The sequence below is a fragment of the Chlorocebus sabaeus genome, chromosome 22 (assembly GCF_047675955.1).
Source record: "Chlorocebus sabaeus isolate Y175 chromosome 22, mChlSab1.0.hap1, whole genome shotgun sequence".
NCBI lineage: Eukaryota > Metazoa > Chordata > Mammalia > Primates > Cercopithecidae > Chlorocebus > Chlorocebus sabaeus.
In genome coordinates, this window is record NC_132925.1 from 19,812,885 (window position 1) to 19,832,186 (window position 19,302).

General features: G+C 38.1%; 2 protein-coding genes across 3 annotated transcripts in view; one reads left to right on the forward strand and one right to left on the reverse strand.

Annotated features, from left to right (window-relative positions):
- CMSS1 (cms1 ribosomal small subunit homolog) overlaps positions 1-19,302 on the forward strand; it is a 371,215-nt gene that overhangs the window by 88,585 nt on the left and 263,328 nt on the right. The window lies entirely within an intron of this gene.
- Positions 1-19,302, reverse strand: part of FILIP1L (filamin A interacting protein 1 like) — a 102,022-nt gene that overhangs the window by 76,124 nt on the left and 6,596 nt on the right. Inside the window, exon 3 of the mRNA XM_007986068.3 lies at positions 19,038-19,216. Coding sequence (XP_007984259.3) covers positions 19,038-19,216 — 179 coding nt within the window. The remainder of the gene's footprint in view (positions 1-19,037; positions 19,217-19,302) is intronic.

The following is a 19,302-nucleotide window of genomic DNA, read 5'->3' on the forward strand; positions in this document are numbered from 1 at the left end:
ATGTCTATTACTGTAGATTAATTCTGTCTGTTTTGGACTGCATGCATGTGGACTCTCATATTAATGGAAATGCAACTTCATATAAATAGAATTTACACTGCCATCAGAAATGTATGCAAACTCTAGTTGCTTCACTTCTTTAACATTTGGTAATATCTTTTTAATTTAGCCTTTCTGGCCAGGCACAGTGGCTCACGCCTGTAATCCCAGCACCTTTGGGAGACCGAGGCGGGCGAATCACTTGAACTTAGAAGTTCAAGCCCAGCCTAGACAACATAGAGAAACCCTGTCTCTACAAAAAATACAAACATTAGCTGGGCATGGTGGCGCATGCCTGTGGTCCTAACTACCTGGGAGGCTGAGGTGGGAGAATCACTTGAGCCCAGGAGGCAGAGGTTGCAGTGAGTGAAGATCGTACCACAGTACTCCATCCAGCGTGGGTGACAAGGCCAAGACCTCGTCTCTAAATAAATAAATAAATGTTAGCCTTTCTGGTAGGGCTGTAGTACTCCCTCGTTGTAAATTTAATTTGTATTTCCCTGATGATTTATAATGTTGAAACTCCCTTTCACATGCTCATTTGCATATTCTCTTTAAGGCCCCTTGAAGTCTGTTTCTTTTATATTGGGTTGTCAGTCTTATTTTTTATTTAATTATTGCTTTGTAGGAGTTTTTCATGTATTCCGTATGTATTGCTTGGTTATACATAAGCAAATATCTTCTCCCAATCCGTAACTTGCCTTTTCATCCCATTGTGTATTTTGATTAACATAACTTATTTGCTTCAATAAAGTCTTAATTTTTTAACCTTTTATGATTGGTGACTTTTGTGTTCTTTTCAAGAAATTTTTACCTTCTTCAAAGTCATGAAGATAAAACTGAAACACAGAAAGGTTAAGTGGTTTGCACTAAGATTGTGGCAGACTGAGTTGTCCTCAAAACTTTAATTGTCCCCCCTCTTCCTGGGTATATGGCTGCCCAACTAGACATTTCTAGCTTTTCCAGTACTGAGAAGTGGCTATGTGAGTTTGGATTGCATCAGTGAAATATAAGTAGAAGACATGGTCATCCCTAACTTGAAAGCAAGACACTTTTCATATATTTTGCCATTTTCCCCACCCATCCCCTAACTCCCTGCCATGCACTATAACAGAGATATGGTAGAGTTTCAGTATTGATCATGTGGATGAAGACAACGCTGAATGGTCTTACGGAGCGGAAAGATTTTTAAGTTTATTTAAATAATATTTAAGGTTATTTAAATAATGTTTAGATAATTTAAAACTTGTTTGAATAATTAGAGTATATTTAAGCCTAAATAAACATATTTTGGGGACTCTTTCTGTTATTTAGACTTAACAAATATACAGAGTTGGTTAGCATATAGTGGAAGCAGCCCTTCAACTGAGATCTTCAGCTTCTTGTACTCTTAATACTTTGTCACATTATCATAATGCTGATGGAATGGTGTGGAATAGTTAAGTACCTATTACCTATTTATTTATCTATTTATCTATTTATCTATTTATTTATTTATTTATTTATTTATTTTGAGACAGAGTCTTGCTCTGTCGCCCAGGCTGGAATGCAGTGGCGCAAGCTCCGCCTCCTGGGTTCATGTCATTCTCCTGCCTCAGCCTCCCCAGTAGCTGGGACTACAGGCGCCTACCACACCCAACTAATTTTTTGTATTTTTAGTAGAGACGGGGTTTCACTGTGTTAGCCAGGATGGTCTCGATCTCCTGACCTCATGATCTGCCTGCCTTGGCCTCCCAAAGTGCTAGGATTACAGGAGCGAGCCACCGCGCCTGGCATACCCCTTTAATTTGACATCTGCAGCTCTTTGTTTGTTTGCTGAACCTAACATTGCACCCATAGCTTCTACTGTTTTTTCACATTATGTGTACTTAAGCCAAACCATGCTCCTTGCTTTTTCCTGAATTTGATTGCTCTTTTTGCCCTAATCCCCTTCCCTTATGCTATTAAGTCCACCTATAATGATTTTTGTTTTCCCTTCTCTTTTTCTCCTTGTCTGAACTATGTCTATCTTTTAATATGCAACTCTAATGCTACCTTGATCCATGAGGTGATCAAGCCATTCCTCATCCCCTAATCAGCGATCACCTCTTTTTCCACCACCTGAATGCTTTTCTCCTCCTCAGGGCGAGGGCCATATGTGTGATCCAGTGCCTGGCACATGGAAGGAACTCAGTAAGCATTTTGAAATGAATGAATAAATGAACTAGATGATAAGTGAATTTTTCAGGTACTGAAACTGTGTGTTGAATATTTGTAAATATTGATCTGGCCATGCAATGAGTATGGCCAAGGATTTTTAAACTGTCCAGTTGGTTTTGTGTCTTCTCTATCAGTGAAGTTCTGACTCGGCAGTTCTGAATCAGCAGAATTTCTGTGCTGTATCACTTTCATCTTCCATAACATAGCCCATGCAGCTGGGTAAGTCAGTACAAATTGCTGACATAGTATGACCATGACCTCATTTGACCTTTTAGCAAATAAGACCTTTCTATTATAAAGTGAGAAGATGTGTACGTGGAAAAAGAGATGGTATTTTCTATTCAAGGCAGATGATTTGACTTAGAGAACTGTGTGACAACAGGCTTCACTCGTGTTCTCTTGGCATCTTAACAGAACAGTTGAGCCATATTTGAAATACCATTATGTTCCTATCTGCAAGTTCCACTGTTGGAGATTCTCATTCAGTATGTTTGGGGTTGGGCCCAGGAATCCATACTTTTAAATATCTCCCCAGGCAACAATGATGATCACTTAGGTTTGGGAACCACTGGCAGAGAAGGGTTAAGAGCTCAGATATGAGAGTCCTTGAGTCCTAATTCTCCTCTCCAGTTACTAGCAATGTGATCTTGGGAAAGTTACTGTCTTTGAGCTTCTTCAGGATCATTATCTGAATATTATGTGGACAATAATATTACCTCCTTTAAAAGGTTGTTAGGATTAAATGAGATAATCTGCACTTAACACAGTGTTTGACAGTAAATATTTAATTAAATGTAATTGTTATTATTATCACTAATTATCAAGTTCTTTACAAGAGACCTTTCTTTGTATTTTTTGTATAGAATATACGAAGTAGAATCTAACATCTTCAAAAACAATTCCTATTGTGTGTGTGTGTGTGTGTTTGTGTGTGTGTGTTCTTTCTTTTAATGGGAATCTTAATTTAGCTTCAGGGGTTTAGTTAAAATTCTATGTGAGATTACTCTGACCCCATTTACTCTTCATGAATAATTTGCCAGTTAGCAACTCTATACTTAAAAAAATTATTGGAGAACTTTAGTGTGTATGTGTGTGTGCATGTGTGTCTGTGTGTATGTGTGTGTGCGCGCGCGTGCGCAGGCTATCAAAGGAATGCTTACCCAGAAAATGTAAGACCAAATGTTCTAGTGCAGCATTTCTTGAACAAGTAGATGGCTAAAGTGTCATAATTTAGGAGCTACAAGTTGAGGCTGTGGGTGAAAGACATGCAGGGAGACACCTATTTCAAGTTCTGGCCTCTTCTTATATAATTAATTTTTTCTCTGATCCAGTATCAAACAGAAAATGGAGCAGAGGTACTCTGAGCTAGGGTTTGGTGGTGCTACCTGCAAAATAAATTGAATTTTGATTGTGTGTATACACTGTACCGTGTGCTTGTATATGTTTCATGTATCCATGGAGGAATGATGTGGAAGCCTTGGGTCAGGTGAGGGGGGCTGGGGTGTGGGTGGAGTCATGGTATCAAAAGGATTTAGAGCCACCCCTGGTACAATAGCTACTTGTTAACAGACTTACTCCCAAGAGTCACCATGAATAATGGAAAGTCAGATTTTCATGCAGAAATATTCATTCATGGCAGGGCAAGATTTCTTTTAGGTGAAGCAGAAACTCTCTAGAGTAAGAGAATGATTAAATTAATTTGAAAAATCTTCTTTGCATAAAGAAATAATATGGCTAATAATGGAGTATGAAGTATGTCATGTTTTTCATCTGTATAAATTAAAAAGTCCATCACACTGCTAATTTTAACGCATAACTTAAAGTTGCTATCAGTTCTAGTTAATTTAGATAACCTCAGTGTATATTTTGCCACGTTTTTATTCCATTCCCATTTGACTGCCTATTGAATTCTCAAATTGCATGGAGAGTAGGTGATGAGAGTCGTAGTCTGCAACCCCTTTCCTGTTCTTTCACTTGAGTCAACCCTTCATATTCAGAGTTCATTTATCATTGTCAACAAGAGCTGTTGTCATCTGACCAGAACAAATGAGAAATTTCAGTTCTTGGGGCAAAACGCATATTCAGAGCTGAAATTTTGATTAAGTATAAGGCTGATTAGTTAACAGTGAAGGGCTTCAGTGTGGGGTCAGCTCACCCTTACTGCACATTCAAGTACAATATTAGGTATTCTTAAATGTCCAGAACCTGTGAAATTCTTAATAGAGTTGGTTTATACATTGATTTGACTTATAAGAACTTAAATCTTGTCTAAAAACCTGTATGGATTTCGAAGGCTTAGAGAGGATTAAAAGGCTATAAAAATTTAAATAACTTCATCCAGTGAGTATGTTTACCCAAATGTGTCATCAACCTTCTCAGTTTTCTGGTTAGAAAACTGGTTTGGGACACACTGACTCACACTGTCGACTGATAGAATGCAAACATATTCAGAATTCTCCTGGCAAGACTAATGTAAGAAAAACAGGGTTCTGGGAGCTTTTAGAGGTGAAATGTTTCATTTCTTCAATAAATCTTCCTATCACTAAGAGCTTTTAAAGTAAACAAACACATGTCTTCACAGTTGTTAGGTGCTGGGTGAAGTGGCAGATGCATATTGTCATATCCAGTACCCCTTGCCACTTTCCAAGGAAACAATTTTTATAGGTAACCTCGGGAGTATTATGTTTTAGCCCTTAGATTGACAAAAAGTAATACCCTATAATTCTATTATCTCCATATGTAAATAAACATTTTGTGGGGTTTATATTTTCCCTTTGGCCTATAGATGTCAAATTCTTTGCCCAAATAATTACCTATTCTCTTCTCAGAACCCTCATGCAAAAAAGTAGATAACTAGAATATTTTTACCCATTTTGTAGATGGAAACATCAACACACAACTAGTGTTATTTTTCTTAATGTTGCCCAACAAACTTGGGCCCAAACTCAAACGATGGCCAAAGACAGTTATATTCTTTAAGTAAGGTTAGCTGAGCAACTCTTTTCAAGGATAAAGAGATGGAGACTGGACTGTCTTCTTGGCAGAGCTCAGGGTACAGTTAAAATAAATAGACGCTCCTGTTTCTTTCTCTTTTCCAGTTGGTTATATCTCATTGCTGTTTGTTCGTTCACATGTTGCTGTAATTAGCCAATTTTAGGCTAGGCAAAGGGATTCGGTAGCGCATTACACACCCACATCTCCCTTTCTGGAATTTAGGATGAAATGAGATTTATTTTTCCATTTGCTTCATCCGAATGGAAATGTATTTCTTCAATCCTATTTGGCTGTAAAGTAAATTTTTATCAGGAAGTTGTACAATAATGGATAATGTGAAATCCATTTCTCTTGGGTGTTTTGCTCATAAGAGTTTTCTGGTTGTTGTTGTTTTTGTTATTGTTATATATTATATAATAACATATATATTATATATTATAACAAAATAATAATTGTTATTATTGTTTCCAAATTTGACTCTAGACACACCTAACACAAGGCCCGTATACACTGTAAGTTCTCTAACAAATTGCCAGTGGTGGGTTGAGATTTTTCTGCATGACAAATGTCTAATGGGCTCAGGATAAAGGGGAAATCCAAAGTTGTGGCATACAGGGTCTGTATGCCCTGGCTGTGGCATACTCATCCTCAGCAGAGGCTTAGCTCCACAAATTTATCTTTTTAATGTACCTGTGAGTGCATTTCTCTGCCTGCTAAGTCTACTCAGCCTTGAAGCTAATTGCTGCCTGCTGGGAAACCTTCACATTCCCTCCATGCAGAACTAATCCATCTTTCTAATCAGATCCTTGAGCACTCTTGTACGTGCCTTTGTTACAGCTCACAATTAATTACCTCATACTACTTACGTTTCCACCTGGGCCTCAAAGACAGGATCCATGTCTTCTTCATTTTTTTTCCCTAGTTCCTAGTTCCAAGCATAGTGTTAAGTTAAATGAATGAATGGATAATAAATATCCCCATTTTCTCTCTTTTCATATATAACCTAAATGTTCGTTCTTTTTTTTTTTTTTTCCAGCAAATAATCATTTTCTTTCCGTTATTTCTTTTTGGTATATCTTCTTTTACCTTTTTCCAAGTCTTTATTCTTTGCTTCTTAATAACATTAAAAGTTTTAACTTTTAAAGTGTTAAGAACACAGCGAAACTTTATCTCATGAGAAATCTACATTATCATTAATAGTTTTATTATCTATCTTGGTCATTTAAATCAGCCAAGTTACACATCCATCCTGACCTTTTTGGTTTTATTCAGCCATAAAAAGGAATGAAGTGTACTGATACATGTTACAACATGTCTGAACCCTGAAAACATTATTTTAAGTGAAAGAAACCAGGGACAAATAGCGACATCTTGTATGATTCCATTTATATGAAATGTCCAGAGTAGGCAAAACCATAGCGACAGAAAGGAGATCAGTGGTTTCCCGTGGCTATAGTGTCACTGCTTAATGGGCACAGGACTGCTGCTTCTTTTTTCTTTTTTCTTTTTTTCTTTTTTTCTTTTGAGACAGGGTCTTGTTTTGTTTCCCAGGCTGGAGTATAATGGCGTGATCTGGGCTTCCTGCAGCCTTGACCTCCCTGGACTCAGGTGATCCACCTACCTCAGCCACCCAAGTAGCTGGGACTGCAGGTGCATGCCACTGCACCCAGCTAAATTTTGTATTTTTTGTAGAGATGAGGTTTTGCCATGTTGCCCAGGCTGCTCTCAAACTCCTGGGCTCAAGCAGGCCACCTGCCTCAGCCTCCCAAAGTGCTGGGATTACAGGCATGAGCCACCGCACCTGGCCCACAGAGCTTCTTTTTAATTGACAAGTAGTATTCCATTACATGGATATACCACAGTTTTGTTTATCCATGCCTCAGTTGATGGACATTTTGGTTGTTTTTACTTCTTGACTATCATGAATAATACTGCTGTGAATATTTGTGTACAGATTTTTGTGGACATGTGTTTTCATCTTCTTAGCTCTATACCTAAGAATAGAATTGCTGAGTTGTATGGTAACTGCAATGGATTGAATATTTGTGTCCCCCCAAACTCTTATGTTGAAATCATAACCCCCAGTGTGATGGTATTAGGAAGTGGAGCCTTTGGGAGATAATTAGGTTTTGAGGGTAGAGGAGCATTCATGAATGGGATTAGTGGCCCTTGTAAGAACTTTCTCACCCACTTTCCACCATGTGAGGAAACAAGGAGAAGACAGCAGTCTACAACCCCAGAAGAGGGACCTTACCAGAATACTGCTAGCACCCTCATCTCCAGTTTCCACCTTCCAGAACTATGAGAAATAAACTTCTGTTGTTTACAAGCCACCCAGTCTCTGGTATTTTGTCTTCATAGCCCCAGCTGACTAAGGCAATAATTCTACACTTAACTTTTTGAGGAACTGCTAGACTATTTTCTAGTGCACCATTTTACATTACTACACAGCAGCATATGAGGGTTCCAGTTTCACATCCTTGTCAATACTTGCTATTATCTTTTTGATTAAAGTTATCCTAGTGGATATGAAGTGGTATCTCTTTGTTACCAGTGATTAACCCATTTCTAAAGGAAAATAGAAAGTAAGAGGCATTTGAAGTTATTAAGAGTCAGTTAACCAAAGAATGTCGAATAGGAAATAAAAATAATACAATCTAAAGCTCATAAGGTGGGCTGGCTAAATGACTTGCATCTATAAATTTGAATAATATGCAACCACTTAAAAAAAGAATAGGAAAAGTATTGTATGATCTTCATGAATTGCCGATGTATGCTTGTAATAATGTTTTTTAACATAAATACAAGAACCCATTCACGGTGGATTATCTTTGAGGAGTAGGAAGTGAGAGGAGGGCTATATGTGGGACCCTGAAGCATATATGCAAGATATATAGTGAAAAAGCTTGAATTGGAAATTACTTATTTTTAAGAAAAGAAAAAACATAGAAAACACATATTCAGTCTTATGAATCTTGCTAATGCGTTTCTTCTGAAACATCTTCTGAAGCTTCAAGTTACCTGTTTGTCAGGCATCTTGGATATTTCAGAGTGTTATTGAGAAATTCATGGAAATAAATGGAGTGTATGTGTATGATAAGTAGGGAGGAAATATAAAGAAGTGAGGATTGGCAAGTAGAAATTGAGTTAAATAGGAAACTAATGTAGAATTCTCAAACACTCCAAACTAACTGAATTTAAATTAGAGAGAGAATTTGGCGAAGTGGGCCTTAGATCCCACTATTTTCAACAAATCAGACTTTTCAGGACCATGTAGGGCCAGTACTAAGTGTTGTGAACTGTTGCCAAATATGTCATGTGGTGAGAAAGGTGAGCCAGGATCCTGGATTTGGACTCTTAAGGCTTGATATAGGATATATGAAGGAGGAAGCCTCAGACATTTCAGAGAATGAGCAACGGAAATTTTTTATTTTTGGAAGACCAGTGATGCTAGGCCATGAGAACCTGAATTTGAAAGAGAAAAGGAAATATACTGAAATTATATTGACAAGGCGAAAAAACTCTTTCAATAAAGTATTGTAACCTTCAAGTGTTTTTTTGATATGTTAAGATTTTTTTTTTTCCAGAAGCAACACATCTCTAAACAAAGCCCAAGTCAGTGGGAAAGTCTGATTCATGTCATTAACATTCACTTTATACTCTTTATAACATCATATCATGTTTAAATTGAGGTCAGATTCAAGATTAGTCTCAGGTAAAGTTATAAAGTAAGAAATTGGCTCTCTTCTTCATTGTTAGTAATGGTATAAATATCTTTTACAACAGGCAGTTTAACTGTAGGTTTTATAATCCTTAAATAGGTTCATAACTTTTGACTTAGCAATTTCATATATAAGAATTCTAAAACAAGGCCAGGCACAGTGGCTCATGCTTGTAATCCCAGCACTTTGGGAGGCTGAGGCAGGCGGATCACGAGGTCAGGAGATCGAGACCATCCTGGCTAACACAGTGAAACCCCGTCTCTACTAAAAATACAAAACTTAGCTGGGTGTGGTGGCAGGCGCCTGTAGTCCCAGCTACCTGGGAGGCTGAGGCAGAACGGTGTGAACCCGGGAGGCGGAGCTTACAGTGAGCAGAGATCATGCCACTGCACTCCATCCTGGGTGACAGAGCAACGCTCCATCTCAAAAAAAAGAAAAAAAAAAAAAAAAAAAATTCTAAAACAATAATCAGAAAGGCATAAAAATTAATTGAAATATGAGGCCATTCAGGATCGTGTTCTTTATAATAGTGACAAAGGAGGAATATAAATGCCCACAATAGAGAATTTGTTGAATAAGTTGTGATGCATCTGTGTGATACAGTAGTATTCATCTACTTTAATTGTGATGTAGAGTTGTTGGTGATTTGGGAAAATGGTCATGATGTTTTTGTTAGTGAAAAAATATTGAATATAAAAACTACAAAGTATGAGTTGAGTGAGTTGCTTTTAGTGATGAGTTATTGTCTCTGATGTGTTTAATCTTAAAATCCCCTTTTAGGATCATTTTTTTTATTCTAGCTCCATGGTAAGAGCACCATACGCTCTTACTTCTGCCTTCTTGGGGGTAGTCCCAAAGCTCTCAAGCTCATTCTGCTTTCCTCATCAAAATGGGCTTGTCTTGTATCCCATTCTCCCATGACCATGCTAACCAAATGGAATGAATCCAGAAGCTAATTCATGATGAGAGATTAATGGAAAATAATAGATTAAAATGTAGCCAACTTTTCCTACATTTCATTCACTCATTCAAAAAAATATTTGTTTTACCTCTCCCATGTTCTTGGTCCTATGGAAGGGGCTGTGTAACAAAATATATCAAAAGTAAGCCCACTTACCTTAGAGTGGGAATATTTGATTTTTCACAATAACTTTAGACAAGAAGATGCAATTAGTGTGAGGATTTTTGACAGTGGCAAGTCAGAGGAGCACTGGAGTCTTTGGATGTACTTAAAAACCCTCACTTTGGTTCAGTCTTGATTTCGCATATTTGGAAGGCTACGTTTTTCATAATACCACCAAACTAACATTTCTGTTTCTCTAAGTAGAGTGATTTACCAAAAAGAAGAAATGAGTCTTAATGGTTAAAAAAAAAAAAAAAAAATTCACAGAGCACTGTCTTGCCCAGCTCAGTGTTATACAGTGTTAGATCATTAGGACATTCAATAATTCTCCTACACTAAAGAAAATAGGATACAACCATGCCTTGGGTATGAGCCCTTATTTGTGCCTCCTCTGTATCCTTAGTTGTCATTAGCCTGCAACTTTGCATTGCACTTACTTGATTTTGTGTCTATCTCCCCTATACTAAACAATATGCCCCTTGAAAGCTCTTATTAATTGTCACATTATTAGAACCCAGTATAGGGTCTACTTAAATGCTTTCTTGGTAATTCAAAAAAATGTGCCCATTGGTATCATGCAGAGTACATAAGTAAACTACTTTGAAGAAAGGCAAATTTGAAGAAAGATACGTATAATGGTTAATTTTATGTGTCAATTTGACTGGGCCATGGGATGTCTGAATAGCTGGTTAAACATTATTTTGAGGTGTATCTGTGAGAGTGTTTCCAAAGAGGTTAGCATTTTAGTTGGTAGACTGCCCTCCCCAGTGTGAGTAGACATCCTACAATCTGTTGAGAGCCAGAATGGAACAGAAAACTGAAGGCAGGTTGAATTAACCAACTGGATTAATTGCGCTGGAACATCAGTCTTCTGTCCTTGCCACTCCTGATTCTTAGGGCTTTAGATTGGGAATAGAATCTATACCATTGACTTTCTAGCTTTCAGGTCTTTCGGCTACATGACTGGCTTTCTTGGGTCTCCAGTTTGTAGACGGCAGCTCACGGGACTGCTCAGCCTTCAGGATCATGTGAGCCAATACTTTATAATAACGGTTTATACACACACACACACATTCTGTTTCTCTGGGGGACCCTGACAAATACAGTGCTAATGCTCACTGAGTGCTTTGTATGTGCTAAACACCATACTTAGCACTTGCTGTGCATTATATGATTAGTAATCACAAGAACCTATGAGATCTCTATCATTTTTTAAACAGATGGTGAATTAGAGACTTAACAAGATTAAATGCTTTGCCCAAGGTCAAATAGCCAGTAGGATCAGATGAGAGGATGGGACCATGCTTTATGGTCCATGCTCCATGTTTGTTGTTCTAACTCGAGTCTATGCTTTTAACTCTGATACCCTATGCTCTTCCATAAGGCCTTTCTGTTCAGTGATATTCACTCATCACTTGTGCCAGCCATCATCTTCATGGCTGGCCAAGGCTGTTTGGCTTCATCTTCTCATCTGAGGAATTAATACACTTGCCAGGAAAGCTTACCTGTGAGTTGCAAATTCAGGATATAGTTTAATTCTGATATCCCACCTTGATTTTCACTTATGAGGCAAAAATTTCCATTTTGATATGGTTTAATGGCTCTTTTTCCTCTTTATATTTTTTAGTCCAGATGGAACAGAAGTTTGAGGTTGCCTTTCCCCATTCAGTTTTTGGCTACCTGTTTTATAGGGCTGTTAAACTAGCAACCACCAGCCAGTTAGTAGATGTATTTATAGACTATTTACTGTATGTCCTGCGTTCTCCTAGGGCTGTGCGGGCTTTTGGATAATTGCTGTCTTTAATCTCCTTTTTGCCTGATCTTCCACAGTGTTGCAACAGTGGTGTCTGTGCCACAGAACGGACACCTGCATTCTTCCTAAATTATCTACAGATTATTTTGAGTGTCTTGTCTTTTCAACTGTATTTTAGTAGTGTGTTAGATTTATCATGGACCTCCCGTAACACCAAGCACATGGTTTGAGTACCTAGGAATGATTCTAGGGAGAATAGCATCAAATATATTGTCAGGAGAACTGGCTTCTGGTTTGGCTCTGCAACTATTTCGCTGGAAGATTTGGTGACTTTTTTTATCTTGGACTTGATAGGCCTCACTTTTCTCAATTCAAAAAATCAAAGCATTGGTCTAGATTGCTAGGTCTTTTCTAGCTTAAATTATTGACTTGTGAGATTTCTATAATTTTTTTTAGTTATCTGATAGATTGATTCATGGTGGTTGTATTAACAGGAATAAAAAGGTTGTGAGCAGACTTGGATGTGCAAAGGTGATATTAGATTCAGTTCCAAATATGTGGAAGCAGTAGGGTATACCGAAATCTAGATGTCCTTTAAGAATGGACATACAGATTTGGATTTAAAGTTTTGGTGGTAGCCACTGTCATTCTCAGTGACCTCTTTTGGTAGTGGAGTTAGAATCCTAGATTTGAGGTAAAAGGTACTTGTTCATGACAGTCACATAATCACAAATTTTTAGGTGTGAAAGAGACACAGAAATCATATAGCCTGCCGTTGTTTTTGTTTGTTTGTTTGTTTTGTTTTGAGACAGAGTCTTGCTCTGTTGCCCAGGCTGGAGTGCAGTGGTGCGATCTCGGCTCACTGCAACCTCAGCCTCCCGGGTTCAAGTTATTCTCCTGCCTCAACCTCCTGAGTAGCTGGGATTACAGGCGCGCAGCACCACGCCCAGCTAATTTTTGTGTTTTTAGTAGAGACAGGGTTTCACCACTTTGGCCAGGCTGGTCTCGAACTCCTGACCCCGTTATGTCCCCGCCTTGGCCTCCCAAAGTGTTGGGATTACAGGCATGAGCCACCGCGCCCGGCCCCTTGTTTTATATACAAGAAAACTAAAGATTTTAGGAATGGAATTTGCCAAAAGTTACACATAGCTGCAGATCAGGTCTGCAGACCAGACTCCCGCTATCTCTAAGCTCTCGGTTCATCCCTCACTAGGCTTGTTAGTGTTTTCTTTTTAGCATTCATAGTATTCTTTTGTAAGCAATAAATTCACTATCGTGTACATTCAAATGCACATTCAAAATTATTTGTAAAATTTAGTTCAAAAAACTAAATTTCTGGGTAGGAAAAGCAGTCAGGTAGTATTGTCACTCTATGTGAATTTTGACCTCTGAAATTAAAAGGCATTGTATGGAAACCGCTGAATTGTGCAGTTTTAAGAGTATGGTTTTGTGACATCTGTTGAAAGTTAAGTCATCATGTACCGTCCTAAATGGTTTTTTAGTACCCACATGAGGTAATTAATCTCTCTGCATCCCTTTTCAGATCCTGTGTTAGGTCTAGCATGTATCCCACAAGGCTGATCGTGTTGTAATTCTGTATAGAATTACAATAACAAAATATGTGTTTGTGGTGGATCTCCATTTTGTTCTGGTAAAGAACTAGATGCCCATGACAAAGGTCAAGTGGAGATCTGGCATCCATTTCAATACTTGCAAGACATAGTCTTGAGAATATGTAATACAAATAACTCCTTGCCAAAAAAACTGACAGGAAATGATTGCATTTGAGTACAATGTATTCTACAACAATAGTTTAGTGTCTATGAAATTTAAAACTGCTGGCTTTCAAAATGTTTTTTTAAGTAGACTTTATTTTTTTTAAAGCTTTATACCCACTGTGTATTGCTTTGTGGGATATCCTTAAAAGCTGAGATTTAAGACCAAAGAAGCTGAAAATCTTAATGGCACGATATTGAATTCTCTAGTAAAGTACTTTAGTTTAATATGTTTATTGATTTCTCCTGAATGTTCTGTCTTCATGAGCATTAATGTTATTACATTAGTTTACCATAGTGGTGCCTTTTTTTCTACCCATCATGAACTCATAATGCCTTAGAAGAATCAGTATCAGGTCTTAAAGCCTGCAGTGGTGTCTTTGTTTTACATAATGAACAAATATTCAGTATTGTATGTAGGTGAGGACCGTATCTACCTTATTCGCCCAGTATCTAGTATGGGACCTGGCTTGCAGGAGACATATATATTTAATCAATTATTGTTTTTGTTTTGTTTATTTTGTTTCAGTTAATGAATGGCAAGTAGCACTAGCTCCAAACTAATGAGTTTAACCTAAAAATTGGAGAAATTAACTCATTCATTTACGTATTTCAAAGGAGTATCCAAATCGTCTAGAAAGAAAATTTGATGTTTTTGAGAGAAGCCTTTAAAAGTGGTCTGATTTACTCAGTTAACAGTAGGGTCAAATATGGCTCAAGCAGTGTTTTAGTCGCCTTGTCTGATGGCAGTCTGGAAAAATAGGCCTGTCATAATAGAAAAGGATTGATGGTGAAAATACTTGTTTATAAAGTTGTTTCAGACAAAGGGAGAGGTGGAAGTGCTTTGTTCTTCATTAAAACTTAACAGCAAAGAACTTCCCAGGGTGTGGTCGAGGCAACAACACTTGAAGCTGGACCCCTGCTGACCTTGCTCTAAAGGGCTCTAAGGCCTCTGCACCACTGTTCAATCCAGTCAAACTTGGACAGAAAAGGAACAAGAGATTAATTCTACCTTGACTCCTTTCTTTGTGGCTTTTGAGAAGCTACCATTTGAACTTCTGATTTACAAAGTTGAACTATCAATGCTAACCTACTTGGCCAAGATTTTAGAAAAGTGATTTAAGGCTTTAACAAAATCCATGGTTGAAGCCACAGTTTTATACGGAGCTGCCATAACAATATTTGTTTCCTGCTTTAGTTGTTGTTTCAAGACCAGAAATGCAGTAACATATATGGGTAGCATACATAGTTTGTTTTAGTATTCTAAGAAAGAATGCATGGTTTAAAAAAAAACAACTTTCTTTTTCCTTCAGAGCCTTTTCCTCCATTGAAACTGAAAAAGAAAAAAAAAATGCAAGCTTTTTTGAAAGTACAGGCAAAATTGGCATTTCACTTATGGGAAAATTTTGCAAAATTACATTGACTAAAAGTGACTTTTGTTTTGGCTTTCCTGTGAAGCCACACAGAAAGGCCAAAAATTATTGGCATTGCTTTTGTGTAAAAAACCTTTTACGTAGACTCTACCTGTAATTCAGCCAAGTACATAATTCAGGTCATTGGTGACACAGGTATCCACATGTTGGAGCTGGTCAGTGAAAGTTGTCATGAAACGTGGATAGAATATTACCATATGGACAGAGCAAACCGCACAGATTACAGCTAAGGAAACTTTGCATTAACATGCTTGGGAACAGGCTTTCCTGAGCCGATCCCTGCCCCCACCCACCCTCAGTGGGAAAGCCAATTGCTTACTGATTACGACAGCGACATCACTTGGCAAACATTTTGGCCTGAGCTCAATGTGTGACATCAGTCTCCTTTAGGGTTTTCCACATAAAACAAATTCTCCAAAGAAAACACAGAAATTGAGCCTTAATTTGAAATCCATTATTACATCCTCTGAGGTCTCATTAACTACCTCAATCATGTATTTCTTAATTTTTGTTTTATTTCCAGGTAAATACAAACCAACACTTAGAATCTGAGCACAAAACCTTTACCGTGTTTATTTCGGAGTTTCAACCAGATAGCCCTTTGTATCTAGTTTCAACCAACCTCCCTTTTACTGGGGTTATGATATCTTTGTTTCACTGCTGGGAGGGTTGCTAGTTTGGGAGTGGTTTACAACACTTTGTTTGAGGAAGGAAGTAAACATTGTTTTTTGACCCTTCAGGATAAGTTAGCCTCACTTTTGTGCTAGGCAGCTGTGTGCTTGAGAGAAAGCACTCTCAGTGAAGTTGGAAGGACTCAGTCATGGTGTGTTTTGCCATGTCACTTGAAAGCAAGGCACGCTACAGGTATTTCACAGTCTTGTGTGTAAGCACCTCCTCTGAGCATTTATTTACCTGAAGTCATTAGTTTCCCCTACTTCCTGTTTCGTTAGATGGTATTCATTTAATACTACTTTGATGCACATGGCTTTAAAGCAGGTAGAAGTCAGTTATGCCTTATGAGGCCTGCAGTCTCCCAGCAGAAGGCAGGAGAGCAGGAAGGGTGGACGTGAATGGCCCCACAGTACCAAGATACAGGAATTGTGATGTTGTTCAGGCAAAGCAAGGGAAGTCACATATGCATCAAGTGAGTTGAGAATAAGTTTAATATTGTCACATTCAAAGAATTCCATCTGGAAGCTGTTCCTTGGCATATAGAAACAGATGAATATTCTCATATCTTCTGGAATGGCTAAACGGAGAGTGATAGACACTGTTTCCTACTTCTTGTTAATTGCATGTTCACTTTAATTATTCTTCAAGGCAAAGAATCCTATAAAGGAAACTTTATATCCTATAAAGCAAATCTCTTAAATTCTTTCTCTTAAATTCATTTTATATATTTAGAAATATATTCTTCATATATTGATTCAGTGGTATATACTTTACATTTTTCCCACAAATTTTCTTTTCCTCCAGCCCATGGCCTTTGTTCCCACTGATCTTTTGTTCTCATTTCTCAGTGTTGTTCCTCCTTGCTCTCTTGGTTTAAATAATCTTTGCCATCTGCCTCCCAACATTCCAGTATAACTTCAGGATAGCCCCCCCCCCAGCCTTCTTCCAGAAGATAGTAGAGATACACAGTGAATATCAGAACTCTCTTCCAATAGCCCTTCACATTCCCACCATAAATCTGTATCATCTTGCCTTTTCATTAATGTGGTAAGCCCCCTGGGCAGGGACAGCCTGTACCTCTTTGTTCTATGCCAGGCAACACTCTGACCGTGGTCAGTAAATGTTCATAATAATGAAAGATGAAAGAAAGTTTCTGTGTTCAGCAAGTTAGTGCCAAATAAGTATGGCGGCCAAATGAGGCCACTAGTGCCAAACCACAGAGGTTCAAAATAACGTTTAATATGACATTGTCTCATTGAATAACAAATCTTATATTGTAATGTCTGAGTCAAATCTTCCTTTGGTGTCAGATTTCTTGTGCTCCTTTAATCTGCCCCTGTAGATATTTCAGAGTTCATGAGGAGCAAGTTAGTAAGACCTTTCCCCTGCCCCCTCTCTGCCATGTAGTGAAAAATATACCTCCTGGAAAAAATAGAGTGAGTATAAGTGCCATGGATTCTCTGGCACTCCGAACAAATGTCTACCATAGAGTATGTGGAAAATAAATGAAAGTTTGCTATTAGCCTGGATATTGAGGTAACTAATTTAAGTTACCTAGCTGAAGTATGAATTGGAAGTAGTTGAATAAACCATTTGAGATTGGTTACTTTCCATCTTTTCAGTATCAATAGAGAGGGTTAATTGTCCTTTCAATTTCATATAGATGCTTATACTGTCTACAGTGGTTCAGAATAGGGGGTCAAGGTAGAACAAAATAATCTACCCTACATATGATTAGAAAATATTTACCAACCAAATTCTCCTTTTTTGCAGCCATACTTCTCAAAATACTAGTTCACATTTTAAGTTTCTACATTCTTATTCCTTATTTTGTTTTTCAAAGCATTGCAATTTGGCTTCTGCCCTTACCGCTTTATTGAAATGGCTCATTAAGTTCCTCAGTATCTTCTTCATTGCCAAATCCTGGGACATTTCATTCTTTTCTGCATTATTTGGTGCTATTTAACTGTTCACTCTCTTTTTAAAAAGTCTTTGCTTGCTTCATTTCATTGCCGCCTTTTGTCTTCTGGTTCTTCTAAGCTTCCACCATTTTTTTTTTTCAGCTTCCATTTTCAACCCCTTTTTCTTCCAGAAAACTGCCAAGCCTTGAGGTATTCTAGGGTTCCCTTTCAACATTCTCTCTTCTCACCACACCAACACCCACAGTTTCAGCTATCACCTACTGCAGATCCATATCACCAGCCCATCCTTTTACAGACCTATATTTCCGACCATGGATTGACTTTATACATATTATTCTTTACACCAGATACTGTAATATACCAAGGTACCTCACACTCAAGGACTAAACCAGGACCCATCTCCTACCCACTCACCAAGTATAAACCATCCTGCCTGATCAAAATCCTGCAATACAGAAAACTGTGCCCCATTCCTGTATTTCATATGTTCCTGAATAGCCAGGAGTACGTCTCAGTAGCTCCTTGTTTCCCTTGCTCTTCTCTCCAGTCTAACCAGTTGCTAATTCATATTGAGTAAACATCATAAGTAGTTCTGCGCACACCCCCTCCTAACCTCATGGCCATTGGAACACATCCCCTTGTCTTTCTCATCTGGATATTTGCCTCCTATGTGAGTTTCCTGTGCCCAGTCTAAAGCTCCTCCAGTTGTTCCTCCATGTTCCCTTAACCGTTCTTTAGGAAAGCATAACTGATCATCTTATTTTCCCTTTCACAATTTTCCATTTGCTCCTTCAGGCCAACAGTATAAAGTCCAGCTGCTCAAGGCAAGCCTTTCCTTTTCTCATCCTACAATCATGCCCTTTGCTGTAGCCATGTGAAAAGCTTGAGTTCCCTCAAAATGCAGGTTCTTTTCCCAATTCTATACTAACATACTTATTTCACCCCTTCCCATGAATATAGTTTTCATTCTTGTTTGCCTAGGGACTAGATCCCTGTTGCATGGTCTTTGCAGCCTTCACAGGGCACTCCCTTCAAGAGTTAGGGGCCCAATATTTATGGTTCCACAGTCCTTATCACACATCTGGTTATCCATACGTTGTACTGATAATGTCTTCAGACATATCCTTTTCCTTACCGTGGACTATGAGGTCTTTGAGAACAGAGACTGTATCATGTTTACCTTTGTGTCCCTGACACCTGGTACAGTGGCCAGCTCATAGATTGCAGAATGGGACATTGTTTTGTACTGATAATGTCTTCAGACATATCCTTTTCCTTACCGTGGACTATGAGGTCTTTGAGAACAGAGACTGTATCATGTTTACCTTTGTGTCCCTGACACCTGGTACAGTGGCCAGCTCATAGATTGCAGAATGGGACATTGTTTTGTCCAAAGCAGCCTTACCTTTCACATTCTTGTTCTAGTAAGCATATGAATTCATCACTCTTCTCCATATATTCTTTATGTTTTCTCTTTTCTTCCTCCAACTCCAATATGGTTTGCCTATGGGATTTTTCTACCACTAAAAGCTGTCCCAGGATTCGTCTGTAAGATTCTTTATGTTTTTCCACAACTTTGTCCAACTACGAAAGAAAACACATTTATAGCCTGTTAACAAATTGTTTATATACAGCCATCTTTCAGTCTTTTAGAAATGTCCCTGTTTTGA